Raw genomic sequence first — 12,277 nt, forward strand, 5'->3', positions numbered from 1 at the left:
ATATTTACGTTTATGTAAAACACCAAAAAAATACTCTACTTCAAGCCAACATTACGTTGAAAGAGAAAAAAATTACCCTGAAGCATCATGTTCTTGCTCAGCCTGAACCATATTCCTTAGGCTTGCATCAGCAAGTGCCTGTGTAAAATGTGTATATGGTGCCATGAAGCAATAATGATAGAGACCAGGTCTCAAATTGGAAGAACCTAAGCGTTGAGCTTTGCCTTGAGCTTTGCTGGTGTTTGAAGACAAGCCATCATACTGAGAAGCCAGATTTGTCCCAAATAATGTTTTCAGTAACTAGAGAAAAAAATGGGGAAAAAATATTACGGTTTTAGGACTACACAAAACTTGACTCCCCACCCTCCCAAAGAACTACAGAAGGAAGATCATCACAAACTGAAAGTGCAAACTGTGCATCACGTAGTCAAATACGAGACAATGGAAGAAAAGTTGGGAGAATTCAGGAAACAATCTACATCTCAGCCCAAAAAAGATATGGAAACATTTCACTTGCAAAAACAATCACGTAACGATTTAGAACAGTCTACTGAAGCTCTCTTCCCAACAAAATTAAACTATGGTAACTTGAGCCTAGACGCTCACTGGAAACTTGCAGAAATCTATCATTAACACTGTTCTTTGCTTCCCAGGTCTTCTGATATAGTTAAATGGCTACAGAACACATTTGGAAAATAGGAAACAAAACTTATTTTCTTATTTTCTTAGATTTTAGTAAGATATTCAAACTGGAAGCAGTTCAAGAGGAAACTGAGCTATTCAGGTAGCATCAAGTTTCAGAACAGATGATGAAAATTTCCCCACACTGCTTCCCTAAGAAGTATGAGGGGCCATAATCAGAATCCAGCTGATATGCACAGGATGTCAGGTTAAGCCTTAGAGTAATCAAAAAGTTACCTCCTTACCTGCTGTACACAAACTGTTGCCATTGTTGGTTCTCTGTTGAAACATGATTTCAGATATCCCAGGATTTCTTCCACACACTACCAAAAAAAGCAGAAAAACAACTTAATAGTATTTTGCTTTATTATAAAAAAGCATTAATATGAAAATTGGACAATGCAAGATCTGCTTCGCTATTCTTGAAATAGCACAATGCCCAACGTCATAGATAAGGAAAATTTCAAGACACAAGAAAAGAGAGGAGAAGGCCTGTTCTTCTCATATTTAACGTGAGTGTATTTAATTACACTTTATTGCTGCAGTAAGAATGACTTCAGGGAAACTATCTTGTTGAAATAAAAAAATAGAGAAAGAGAGAAAAATTCTCCACATGAAACAAAGGAAGTATGAATTTACTACAGCTTTCAGGAGCACCAATTTAACGCAGTAAATTTGGTTTAGTATTTTACCCAGCCTTCTGGTAGTACAACATCTTCTTGGAATACTGCCTTTTACAACAATTTTTAAATCCATGATACATGCTTCTTCCTGGTAACACAACAAACAGGAACAACTCAACTGCAAATAAACACAAACCAGAAACCAAACACATCTTGTACCTTTCCAATGTCTTGAAGAGTTGCAAGTTCCAAGATCTGTGACAGAACATCTAAGGCAGACCGTAAGAAACATCCAAACTTTTCATTAGTGTTCTGGAGATCCAAAGTAACCTGGTAACAAAAATAAAATAAATCTTTTTCTTAACAGTTAGAGGAGAAGGAGACAGAAATTGCAGAAACAGGTATTGACACAAAACAGTCTCCTAAAATTTCACTGTAGTTCAATCAGCATCACTGGAAGCTTAAGCTCCCGTATGAATTGCTGGCAATAGAACTTTATTTTGATTTTAAAAAAGGCATCTTTTATCTTGCAGTAGTTGCAGTATCTGGGAAAGCCTAGAATGCTGATAAATAATGGAGGAGTGATAAGGTATTTCTCAGAAACATAGCAGGTGTTTAAGAATCCACCCTTCTGAAGTGCAGAAATCAAAATACTACACCTTCAAGGAATTCATCATTTATTATCCACACTAACGAGGAAAATAATTTACCCATCCTGGAATAAACTGTTGAGAGATACTGTAATTCATATGGCACTGCAAAACAGTGAAGGATGGCTTAGTATAAATAACAGCAACAGAGAAACAAGAAACATGGTGACAATGCTTATCAGGTTTTGGGGTTGTTTTCTTGGTGATAGAGTGTTTTTATTTTGGTTTTAAAAGGTGGATTTATTACTTACAAAATCAAGTAAATTAGACCCTCAATACTACATGAGATTTGGACAGTTTGAGCCTTTCAGTGAATCTCACTCCCCTGTTTAAGTCAGTTGAACCAATTTTACCTGGCTTTGTAAATTTAGTAACAGAATGCTGGGGATTACTGCCTCAGCAGAGCCAGAGTCATGTTTAAGGTAAATAGAGTAACTGCTCAAGCATACTCTGAATCAATCAAATATCATACGGTACCTTATAGTTAGCATGGGTTGCTTTCAAGACATCGTATAACTTCAGATATGATGGAAGATGATAAAAGCTTCCTACTGAAGATGATTTACTTGTTGTAGCAGGAACACTAGCATCAGTTTGCCTAGTAGCTTAAAAATATATATTTTATAATATAAATATATTATTTATTAGCATAACATACTTTACCTAGAGTGCTCATTACACACAACTTAATATAATTTAACATATCTGATTTTTAAACAAAATGTCCAAGTTAACAGCATGAATTTTTGGATCTGGATGCATATTTGAAAACTGCAGAAACCAAACTGTATAAATTGAAAGTTGGCAATTCAAAACAAAAAGAAAAAAAAGAGAAAAAGGATTCAGAAGTTGCTTGTACCTAAACAGCACAGTCGCTTTCCATAGAAAAAGAAGCACTCCCACCACAGCTGCTTCTCCTGCTACACAATAATTAAAAGAACCTGAACTTCTGAGAATAAACCAGACAACCTTTCCACCTACAATTTAAGACAAGCTGCTCAATTATTTCTACTCTCTATGTTGTTCCCATACACCTATTAAGCCTCCCACCTAATGTCTCCATTTTAGTATGTATGCCTACCTGGACTAGTTTCACCACCTTTTTTAGGGCTCATTGGCACAGAAACCTGCTCTACTGGCTCCTTCTCTTTCCCCTTCCTCCGAATTGGACTAAGAGAAGGTGTGTTTGTGAGAGAAGGCAACGCTGTCTAGAATTAAAAAAAAAAAAAAAAGCATTATTAATTATGTATGCAAAAGTAGCTTTTGTTCTTCTATAAAAATATAAAGCATATTCACACTTTGTTTAAACTACCTTTTATTTGACTGTCAGTTTAACCAAATGTCTCAACTTTTAGATTTATGACACGGATTTCCTGTGTGAAAAGGAAGAAGTTTAATATATTCCCTAGTCTTCTTTTCAACTTTAGCACAAGCCAACCAGACAGAAACAGAAGTCAATGGCCAAAGGTTCTTTTGATCCCAGATAAAAGAATGTTAAAAAAAAAAAAAAAAAACCCAACACTTTTCTAAAACATTAAGAAATCACAAATCCTAATAACATTATCTTGCAGACACTAACTCAGTCTCAAAACATAGATACCTCAAAATAATAAACATCAAAAAATCTCACATGACTTATCTCAGAAATGAGAACTTTTTCTGCTGGACATTCAGAAGACATGAGTTATTGCTTGATCATTCACCAATAAGCCTTTCTTCATCCCCTGTATTTTTTACAAAGGGGAGTGAGAGCGGTGTGGTGGAGTTCAGCTGCCTACTGATGTGAAACCACCACACAATGAAGGCGATGAGACTGCTGCCTGTGTCAGCTCTAAAATGCCTATCCTCGAACAGTATTGAACTCAACAATATTTAAGTCATGCAATTTTGTTTGTAATACATACTTTCACTGCTGGGCCAGGAGCAACATCATCCATTACATGTGCACAAATATTAATGATCTTCAGCAGATGAGAAAAGAGCTGTTCTACCAAAGTAACAAGAGTTCGATCTGCCAGAGCTGGCCACGGTTCCTCCTGCTTTGCAGCTCCTTGGTTTGAATCTTCTTCAGCACTCCAAGGGTTCTTTAAACACTTGGGTGCACTTGCTGTAACAGGAATCAGATCAGTTAAAGAAAATAAATTTTGCAATTAAGAATGTTTATCATCTTTAAGAATAGATATTCAAACAGAAAAACAGCTTATGTTTTCAAAAATAGCAGTATGAGCACAGTTTTAAACAGATTAAAAAAAAGATAGCTCTTTATATCCAGCTTGCAATAAACATACTGGACTTTCCCCTAAGCAAATTAGGGCAAATTTACAACTTTGAGGTAGTATCTAAATGGCCTGCCTTAGCTGAGAGTAGTGAAATCTAAGCAAATAGAATTCCTCTTTATAAAAAGTTATAAAACTTCCTCTATCAAGGAAGAAGAGAATTAAGGTCAAGAGCCATGTTAGTGCTAAAAAAGAAAAAAGAAAAAAGAAAAAAGAAAAATCAAAGCAAGCAAACAAAAAAAGAAAACAAGAAAAGGCAGAACTACAGCTCACTAGAAGTAGCTTCTTGTCTACTAGGACTGATATTCTGAAGTGGCTGTTTCCAAGAGCACTTACACGACTTTTCCATGCTGTCTCATAATAAATCTATCAGAAAGCAATATAATAGTAGAACTAAACAGCAATTTAGCTATTTAGCAAAAGAAGTATCAAAACTACACTGGTTTCAATTTGTTTGCTAAAACTGAAAGAAACATTTATAAACCAACAAATAAATGGCAAAATATTTGTCAGTTGCGTGAGCCCTGGATTAGTTTTTCTCTGGAGAGCTCTCTCCTCCAAAAGCAGCATAGGAAAAACCCAAGATGCACATGCCAGATCTAACTAACCTAACATGCCTTGCCCTTCCACGCAACAGAAAAAAGAAGGAATCTCATGAGGTCACTTGTTCATTCCACAGCTTAAAAGCAGAGTTAGTTACACATATATGAATCTTAACATGTTTTGAATTTACTTTCAAAGACTGTTTCACCTCCGGAAACTTTTACAGAACTTCAATACTCTTACAAGAACACCTGAAAATGCTTAGTAAGCAGTTGAAGTGCTTACCCTTACATGATTAATGGAGTAAAAATGTTTTCATTGTCTTTGCTATGTTGCTGCTTTCATAAATACATGTGAATGCATATTTAGTAATTTAAAAATACAAGACATATTTTTGAGTGTCCTTAAGGAATTATGTTCTTAGAAGACACCTCCAATTTATTAAGATACTCTGAAGTCCAAAGTCTATCATTTAAAACAGCAACCACTGAATGCTGGTATTGCCTGTACATTTTTTAAGTGCACACAATCTGATTGCTATCAATGAAGCTATAAGCAACTGCAAACTAGTCAAGAGAACCCTGAGGAATCCTTTAATATTTTTTAAAAATTACTCTAAACCTAAAAACGCATAAAGCTCTTACAACGTAAAAGAGGTCTTACAAAACACAAGTAGAACTTTCAACTTCTAGAACAAACAGAGGAATGGGAAGAGATGATGACCAGATCCCAGTTCGCATTTTGGTTTTCATGGCTGCAGAAATCAATCCACACTTCTAGCTAGCAAATGTGGATGAAATTCAGCTGTTCAGAAGAAAAAAGCCTACTGTCCAGAAGTGTTTCAAACCTCATGAGTGCAAAGTTCTGTCTCTACTTCTTCTCCTCAGTCTTCCCAGTATTTTGCCCAAGAGGGTAAGATAAAGATGTTCTGATGCTAATAGTAAAAATGATGGGTTACTTCTTTTTTTCCTTACCTGCAAGCAAGTTTCCAGTCAAAATCAAAGCATCTTGATGAGCAGAAAGGTCCAAAGGGAACCATGTTGATGAAAGAAGAGAGAGGACCATCCCGGCCATTCCAACAGTGCAGCCCTTCTGAGTGTCATCTGAAGGACTTGCCTGGGAAACACTAGAGGTACAATTTTAGAATGTCATGATTTCTTTTTTGAGAAGCCTCAAGAACACTAACAGTTAAATTAAACCACTACTCCTAAAAAAAAAAAAAAAAAAAATCAGTACTAAAGAACAACACATTTAATACTTGAATATGAGTTTAAAAAAAAACACCTACAGCAGAGACCTGAAAATATTTTGTATTCTTGAAGAGCTTTTTATTTATTTATTAAAAAATAGCAAGTATCAAAGGTGCTAGTGACATCTACTGAACAACAGATGAATTCAATATTTACTTGCTATATGCTATGGTTTAGAACTATCTCCAGTTAAAAGGATTGAAAATATGCAAAGTAGGGACAGGAGATGTAAGCTACTGCATAAAATTTTTTTTGCTACCTAGCAAAGTAGGAAGAATTTAGGCCATTGTAATAATAAAATCATCCAGCCATCAACCCATCTCCACCATGCCCACTAAACCACACCACTCAGTGCCACATGAACGTATTTCTTTAACATCTTCACAGTTGGTGACTTCTCCACCTCCCTGGGCAGCCTGTTCCAATGCCCCACTACTCTTTCTGAGAAGAAATTTTTCCTTATATCCAACCTGAACCTCCCCTGGAGCAACTTAAAATCATTTCCTCTTGTCCTACCACTTTTACCCAGGAGAAAAACTGACTCCCACCTCATTACAACCTCGTTTTCAGGCACTAATGGAGTGATAACATCATCCCTGAGCCTCTTTTTCTCCAAGCAAAACAATCCCAGTTCCCTTAGCTGCTCCCCATAAGACATGCTCCAACCCTTTACCACCTTCACTTGACCCTCTTTGGATACACTCTGGGCCTCAATGTCTTTTTTGTGTAGCGAGGGGCCCAAAATGGGAACACAATACTCAAGGTGTGGCCATCCCCACACAGAGTACAGAGGGACAATCACTTCCCCCTTCCTGCTGGCTACACTGCTGTTAGCCTTCTTAGCCATGTGGGAACACTGAAGGCTCATGTCCAGCCAGGTGTCAACAAGCATTCTCAGATCCTTTTCCTCTGTGCAGTTTTCCAGCCACTTAGCCCCAAGCCTGTAGCACTGCACAGGGTTGTGGCCAAAGTGCAGGATCCAGCAAAACAAACATTTAGACCTGTACAAGACTACAGCTTTATTTCAGGAAAAGACCTTATGTCACCTCTGCATAAAGGGTCTCTTTGAAGATCATTTCTTTTTAAATTCAAAAGTCTTTTAATCTAGTCTTTCAGGTTTAGCACAATTAGAACAATTTCAGAAAATGAAATTTACAATAAGCTTTTTTTTTTTTTTTTTTTTTTTTTTTTACAAAACTACACTAGGAATTACAGTGCAGTTCATTTAAAAATGTATTTTAATATATACTTAATATGATAATATATTTAATATCATATCTTTTAATATGCAGATGTTGTTTACTTTACATACAGATTAGAAACCATAATTCGTACAATGCTGAATTTTACACAGGAATGCAGCAGTTCCAATGGCTGTTAAACCATAAAAATTTCAAGACTTCGAAAGACAGAAAAGAATTTCTGTAAAAACTCTCGTGTCTCACATAAGAGGTCCAAATTTGCAATCTTACTTTCCAGTACGATAAATGCTCACATCATGCAACAAAAATAAAATCCAAATTAATATGAACATAGGTTCAAAACTTGTAAAGAAAGGATCAGAGCAAAGGGTAGAGGTTATGTTACTGCATCAGCTATGAATGCTTGGTGCATCTTAAATATAGGTTTTTTAAGCTATGTGGAACAGAAAACGTCATTGCAAGTCTGCAAAAATAAGGAAGGAATATTCAAAACAAAGCAAACTAGGTTAAAAGTTGAAAGGATAAAAAAATAGAGTGCTAAAATTCTAAGCAGCTTGGATGAGAAACATTAAGAAGACCCATACAGACATACATTATTAGATAACCAACCCAGCTCCTAAAAGCGCTGTGCATTAATTTTGTTTCTTGGCTAAACACTGATCACATACCAATGCATTTCACTTGTTATAACAATTTATAAAACTAGACCCGCAGTCTAGTCATCTAAGACAAAAGACATCTTGTAGAGCACATACCAAACATGACACACTTATACCCAGAATGGGAATTGGACAGACTTGAGGACAAGCAAAGGGAGTATTATTTAAAAAGAAAAAAAAAATTGTAATTAAGCTTCAGGATACACAAGAGTTAAATAAGAGTAGAAATGCCTCCTAAGAGTCATACAAAGAAATGCAAAACATATTTTTAGCAAGTATGCATACTAACCTAAATATGAAGGTACTATAACCTACTAAAGAAATACTTGTAAGTATACTTGCCCTGGTCTCAGCTGGGATAGTGCATGACCTGACCATTCTTATAAAAGGAGACAACTAAATGCACAACTCCACAAATTGGGCACCAGGTTAATTGGAGGCAGTAGAACTGCTAACACTTAGTACCAGCTCTCCAAAATTTTAACAAAATCATCAACAGTGATGAAGAAAGTAAATATGTGCACATCTTCAGTAGCTAGTTTTATGGCTCATGTGGCACAGCTCACTGACAGAGGCAATAGTGAACAACTTCATACAGAAGAGCAGCTCCTAAGATGAGCTTAACAGTAAATATCTAAACTGGAACATTTGATACCCAAGTGATAGTACTATTTTTTCATATGCATTAATTTTAGAAGCATGAATACTGGATGAAGAACATACCCACAGTGCCATCCCACAGTCCAGGTGCAGACTGGAAAGGTTGTGGAGAGAAGACACAAAGCTTCACAGCAGCCAAACTGAAAAGTCAAAACCAAGCATGAATCACTGGAAGTGTCAGCAACAACAAAATACCTTAAAAGTGAGAATTCAATATATTGTTATTGCCACAATACCAAAGCTGCAGATACATATACACTGGAATTTTTAAAAAACAAAAAAAAAGTCAACCGTTATAGCGATTCAGAAAACTCACTGTAAGTGATCTTGTAGTGGATATTGTCAATGCATGGGAAATTGCAGCAACAACCCTTGAAAGATTGTTTTCCATAGTGACATCTGTTGGACTTTGCAGCATATTGTAACCTCTATATGTTCTGAAATAAAAATATTTATAGTACTAAAACGCACACTTAACGCTCAAACATACCTTAATAAAAAATGGTCATGGCCTAAGTTACTATTGCAGGTTTTATAGACAGCTTGTTCAAATGTATTAAGAAATACAAAGTATGAGAACATTCTAAATACCAGCTAATTCTATTTTCATATTTAGTTTATTAACCAAATTTCTTTGTTAGATAGCAGAAACACAAGACCAACTCAGCATTTAACTATGCTTCAGAAATCCTCACTAGTTCAGCATAAATCTCTGCTACTCTTAGCACTCATCTAACATTTCTGCATGCTCACACACTGCTGTAGAGAATGTGCACCTCACAAAGCCCCACTGTTTCAAAAATGCAACATATGAACCCTGAGTTACATGAGCAAGATTATATATTGAAAAGGTACATAGTTAAAAACTTCTACAACTGATAGAAGCAAAGAGGTTTCATATTCATACAGCTCAGGCTGTCTTTAAAGACTGAGGAGCAAACTTTAAAGTCTAGTTGGCAGCAAAAACATAGCAACAAGACTCCACTATCAAAATTAGGATTTATACAAGTAGTACAGACTTTTGCAAGACAGTCACTTGATGCTTAGAACTATAAGCCCAGATTAACATATCTGAAGAACACAACTAGCTGGCAACAGTGCACTTATGCAATTGAATGGACAAATAGAGTGACCTTGGGATGAAGAGAAGGAAGCTCATCACAGAATGACCACTCACTACAACTAATGCACAAACATATCACTAGAAACTCACACACCAGTTTATCCTTTAAACCTCAGCCTGTTTCCATGGAGCCTAAAACTACCATAGATGCTTTTACAATTTTGATTAAGAATGCATAAGCAGGATTTAAATATGATTTTAGGCATTATGAATTGAAATGTATCCACATTTTAAAGCGAGACAAGCCACACAACATACCTAGTGATAGTGCTCACTGCAAAGTGAGATGGAGGCTGTGTTTCATGCATTAGTAGTTTCAGATAGACGTTGCTTTGGTCCCTTGCTACTGCCACAACTGGATCAGCTTGTCCTTGATCACAGTTATAAAATAGCTTTGGAACAAGCCTTGACAAAATTGCCCAGAAGAAAAATATTTAGAAATTATGTAAAACACAATTCAGAAAGCTGCACATCCTAATCAAACTGTAAATTAAAATAGTTACTCATTGGACTGTTACACTGAATTCATCTTTACATAACTCGTCTCTACTGCGATTAAAGAAAGAAAATGAATGTTCTACACACACGGTGGCTTAAAAATATGTATGTCTTTTCAATAGGATCTCTACCATACAGATTATAACAACCACTTATCTGAAGTACTCCTCTGTCAGCATTCTTGAATTGAAATAAACTAACTACCAACTAATTGTTACTGTTTGGTGCCTCTGGACAGTAAATGCAGCTGTAGTAGCATTGAGACTGCAGCCGCTTTTTAACAAGTTTTAAACAAAAAGCATGAAAACTTTAAAATATGCTACATAGAAACCACGTTTGCAAGTTAGGATGACCCAAAAGAACTGTTTCACTTTATGTCCATCAGCTACTGTGAGGATACTAAACAAATCACTCCTCTACACAAAGTTTTAAGCAGAAAATTAAACTGAAAGTGATCCCCAAAACATGATTATCGTTAAATGTAACTGTAATGCTAATAAAAGCAAAACAAACTTCTCTGATAATTTAGAATGATGCATGCTCCAGATACAATTAAGCTGCATTTGTCTCTTCTGCTTTACTTAAATAAAAACGTAACAACACTATGAGGTTATTTTACTTCTTATGTCCACAATGAAAATGTTCATAAACTGTTTTTTGAAATACCTACATACCTCATTAATGAAGCTGCAGCGACATGTCGTACTCTTGGATCTTCATCTCCAAGCAAACAGATTACAACATCACTGAGCACCCTCTCCTGAAGTTTTAGTAGCTATAGAATAAATTAGTACAGTGAAGTAAATGGAACACTTCCATCATTTGACCAGAATGCTAAAAGAGTAATAAGTGAGATTTCTTCTGTTATACAAGTCCATGAAATAATCTTTAAGCTAAATTGCAAAAAATATTATTTAAATACAGAAATGCAGAAAGGTTTTTAACTTTAAAAACAAGCAAAACAACAAACAGATCAGAGAACACGAAGATACTGGTATCTCAGTAGCACAGTATCTTTCCAATTGCAGTGTCAGAACATGAGTCTAACACATACAAAACATTTATCTATCAGTGCTGACCAAATTTAAACACGAAATACCAAAATTCCACTGGTATTTTAATCCAGAAACAAAATATACTGAGTGAATAATTTACTTACACCAGTATAATGATGAACACCTTTGTGCAAGCTGTCAGTTTTTCCTTCCAAAAAGCTGACTAGCCTATGATAAAAAACAATTTAAGATATATTAGATTAATAACCTACAATGTTAGCTATCTTCAGTGCTGTGGGCATTTGGTTTACATGCTTATTTTTGAAAACACAGCTGCAGAGAAAACCTGATAAGTACACACACGATTGGTTGGCTTTAGAAAAGGAAGGTTACTTGCTGAACTACTATCTGGCTAGTGCAACAGAAGAATTACATTTCCTTAATAAAAACCTTTATTTACCCTTTAAAACTGTATCAGACAGTTTTGAAAAGATGGTAACACGTTCCCAACATCACTGTTTCAAGACACCTTTAGATAAACAGATTAAACTAAAATCTCCCATACAGTATTATTAATCCCAGTAACTTGAATAAAAGGAATTTGGATATTTGTTACACAAATGATTGGTCTGAACTAGTTTTATGGAACTCAAATTTTTCAGAAGGAAAAGCTCTCCACTGCTGTTCCAGCATCCTATGTACAGCATCTTTGCTGTTACAAAGCTCGTGGAAAATATAAACACTTACCGAAAATCCACCTCTGCAAGTGTTTCCAGAAGTTCTGTCCTCACTAGCCAGTATGAGCTGTTCTTCAGCGTAAGAAGGTCAACAATTAATTGTAAGCCTAGTTCACTATAACTGCTACTACACAAGCTCATGATGCAATGCTAAAAAGAAAAAACAACTTTCAGTTATACTACAGAAAAGTTTTTCTAAATTCAATTGTGCTTGACTACCAACATCTGTTTTATTTAACATACACTGAAAAGTTATTGCTTAAGAGCTAGCAGAAAAGGCACCGGTGGTAGCTACTTGGGAAGGCTAACCCCATGAAAACTTCTAAAACCTGCTGCTGAATTTAAACTCCTAAGAGGAATCCAAGCTTCAGAGGACACCC

The 12,277-nt window shown here is 35.7% G+C and overlaps 1 protein-coding gene across 5 annotated transcripts in view; it reads right to left on the reverse strand.

Moving 5' to 3' along the window:
* Window positions 1–12,277, reverse strand: part of HTT (huntingtin) — a 78,534-nt gene that overhangs the window by 40,434 nt on the left and 25,823 nt on the right. For all 5 annotated transcript variants that reach the window (XM_042870875.1, XM_042870876.1, XM_042870878.1 and 2 more), the window contains 13 exons: window positions 11,908–12,047; window positions 11,325–11,388; window positions 10,840–10,940; window positions 9,926–10,072; window positions 8,861–8,981; window positions 8,608–8,684; window positions 5,748–5,899; window positions 3,859–4,061; window positions 3,036–3,162; window positions 2,432–2,559; window positions 1,524–1,634; window positions 927–1,004; window positions 77–300 (listed from right to left, as the gene is read on the reverse strand). In XM_042870875.1, coding sequence (XP_042726809.1) covers window positions 77–300; window positions 927–1,004; window positions 1,524–1,634; window positions 2,432–2,559; window positions 3,036–3,162; window positions 3,859–4,061; window positions 5,748–5,899; window positions 8,608–8,684; window positions 8,861–8,981; window positions 9,926–10,072; window positions 10,840–10,940; window positions 11,325–11,388; window positions 11,908–12,047 — 1,673 coding nt within the window. The remainder of the gene's footprint in view (window positions 1–76; window positions 301–926; window positions 1,005–1,523; window positions 1,635–2,431; window positions 2,560–3,035; window positions 3,163–3,858; window positions 4,062–5,747; window positions 5,900–8,607; window positions 8,685–8,860; window positions 8,982–9,925; window positions 10,073–10,839; window positions 10,941–11,324; window positions 11,389–11,907; window positions 12,048–12,277) is intronic.

The sequence above is a fragment of the Lagopus leucura genome, unplaced genomic scaffold (assembly GCF_019238085.1).
Source record: "Lagopus leucura isolate 7727_CA_CO unplaced genomic scaffold, USGS_WTPT01 Super-Scaffold_100004, whole genome shotgun sequence".
Taxonomy (NCBI): Eukaryota; Metazoa; Chordata; class Aves; order Galliformes; family Phasianidae; genus Lagopus; species Lagopus leucura.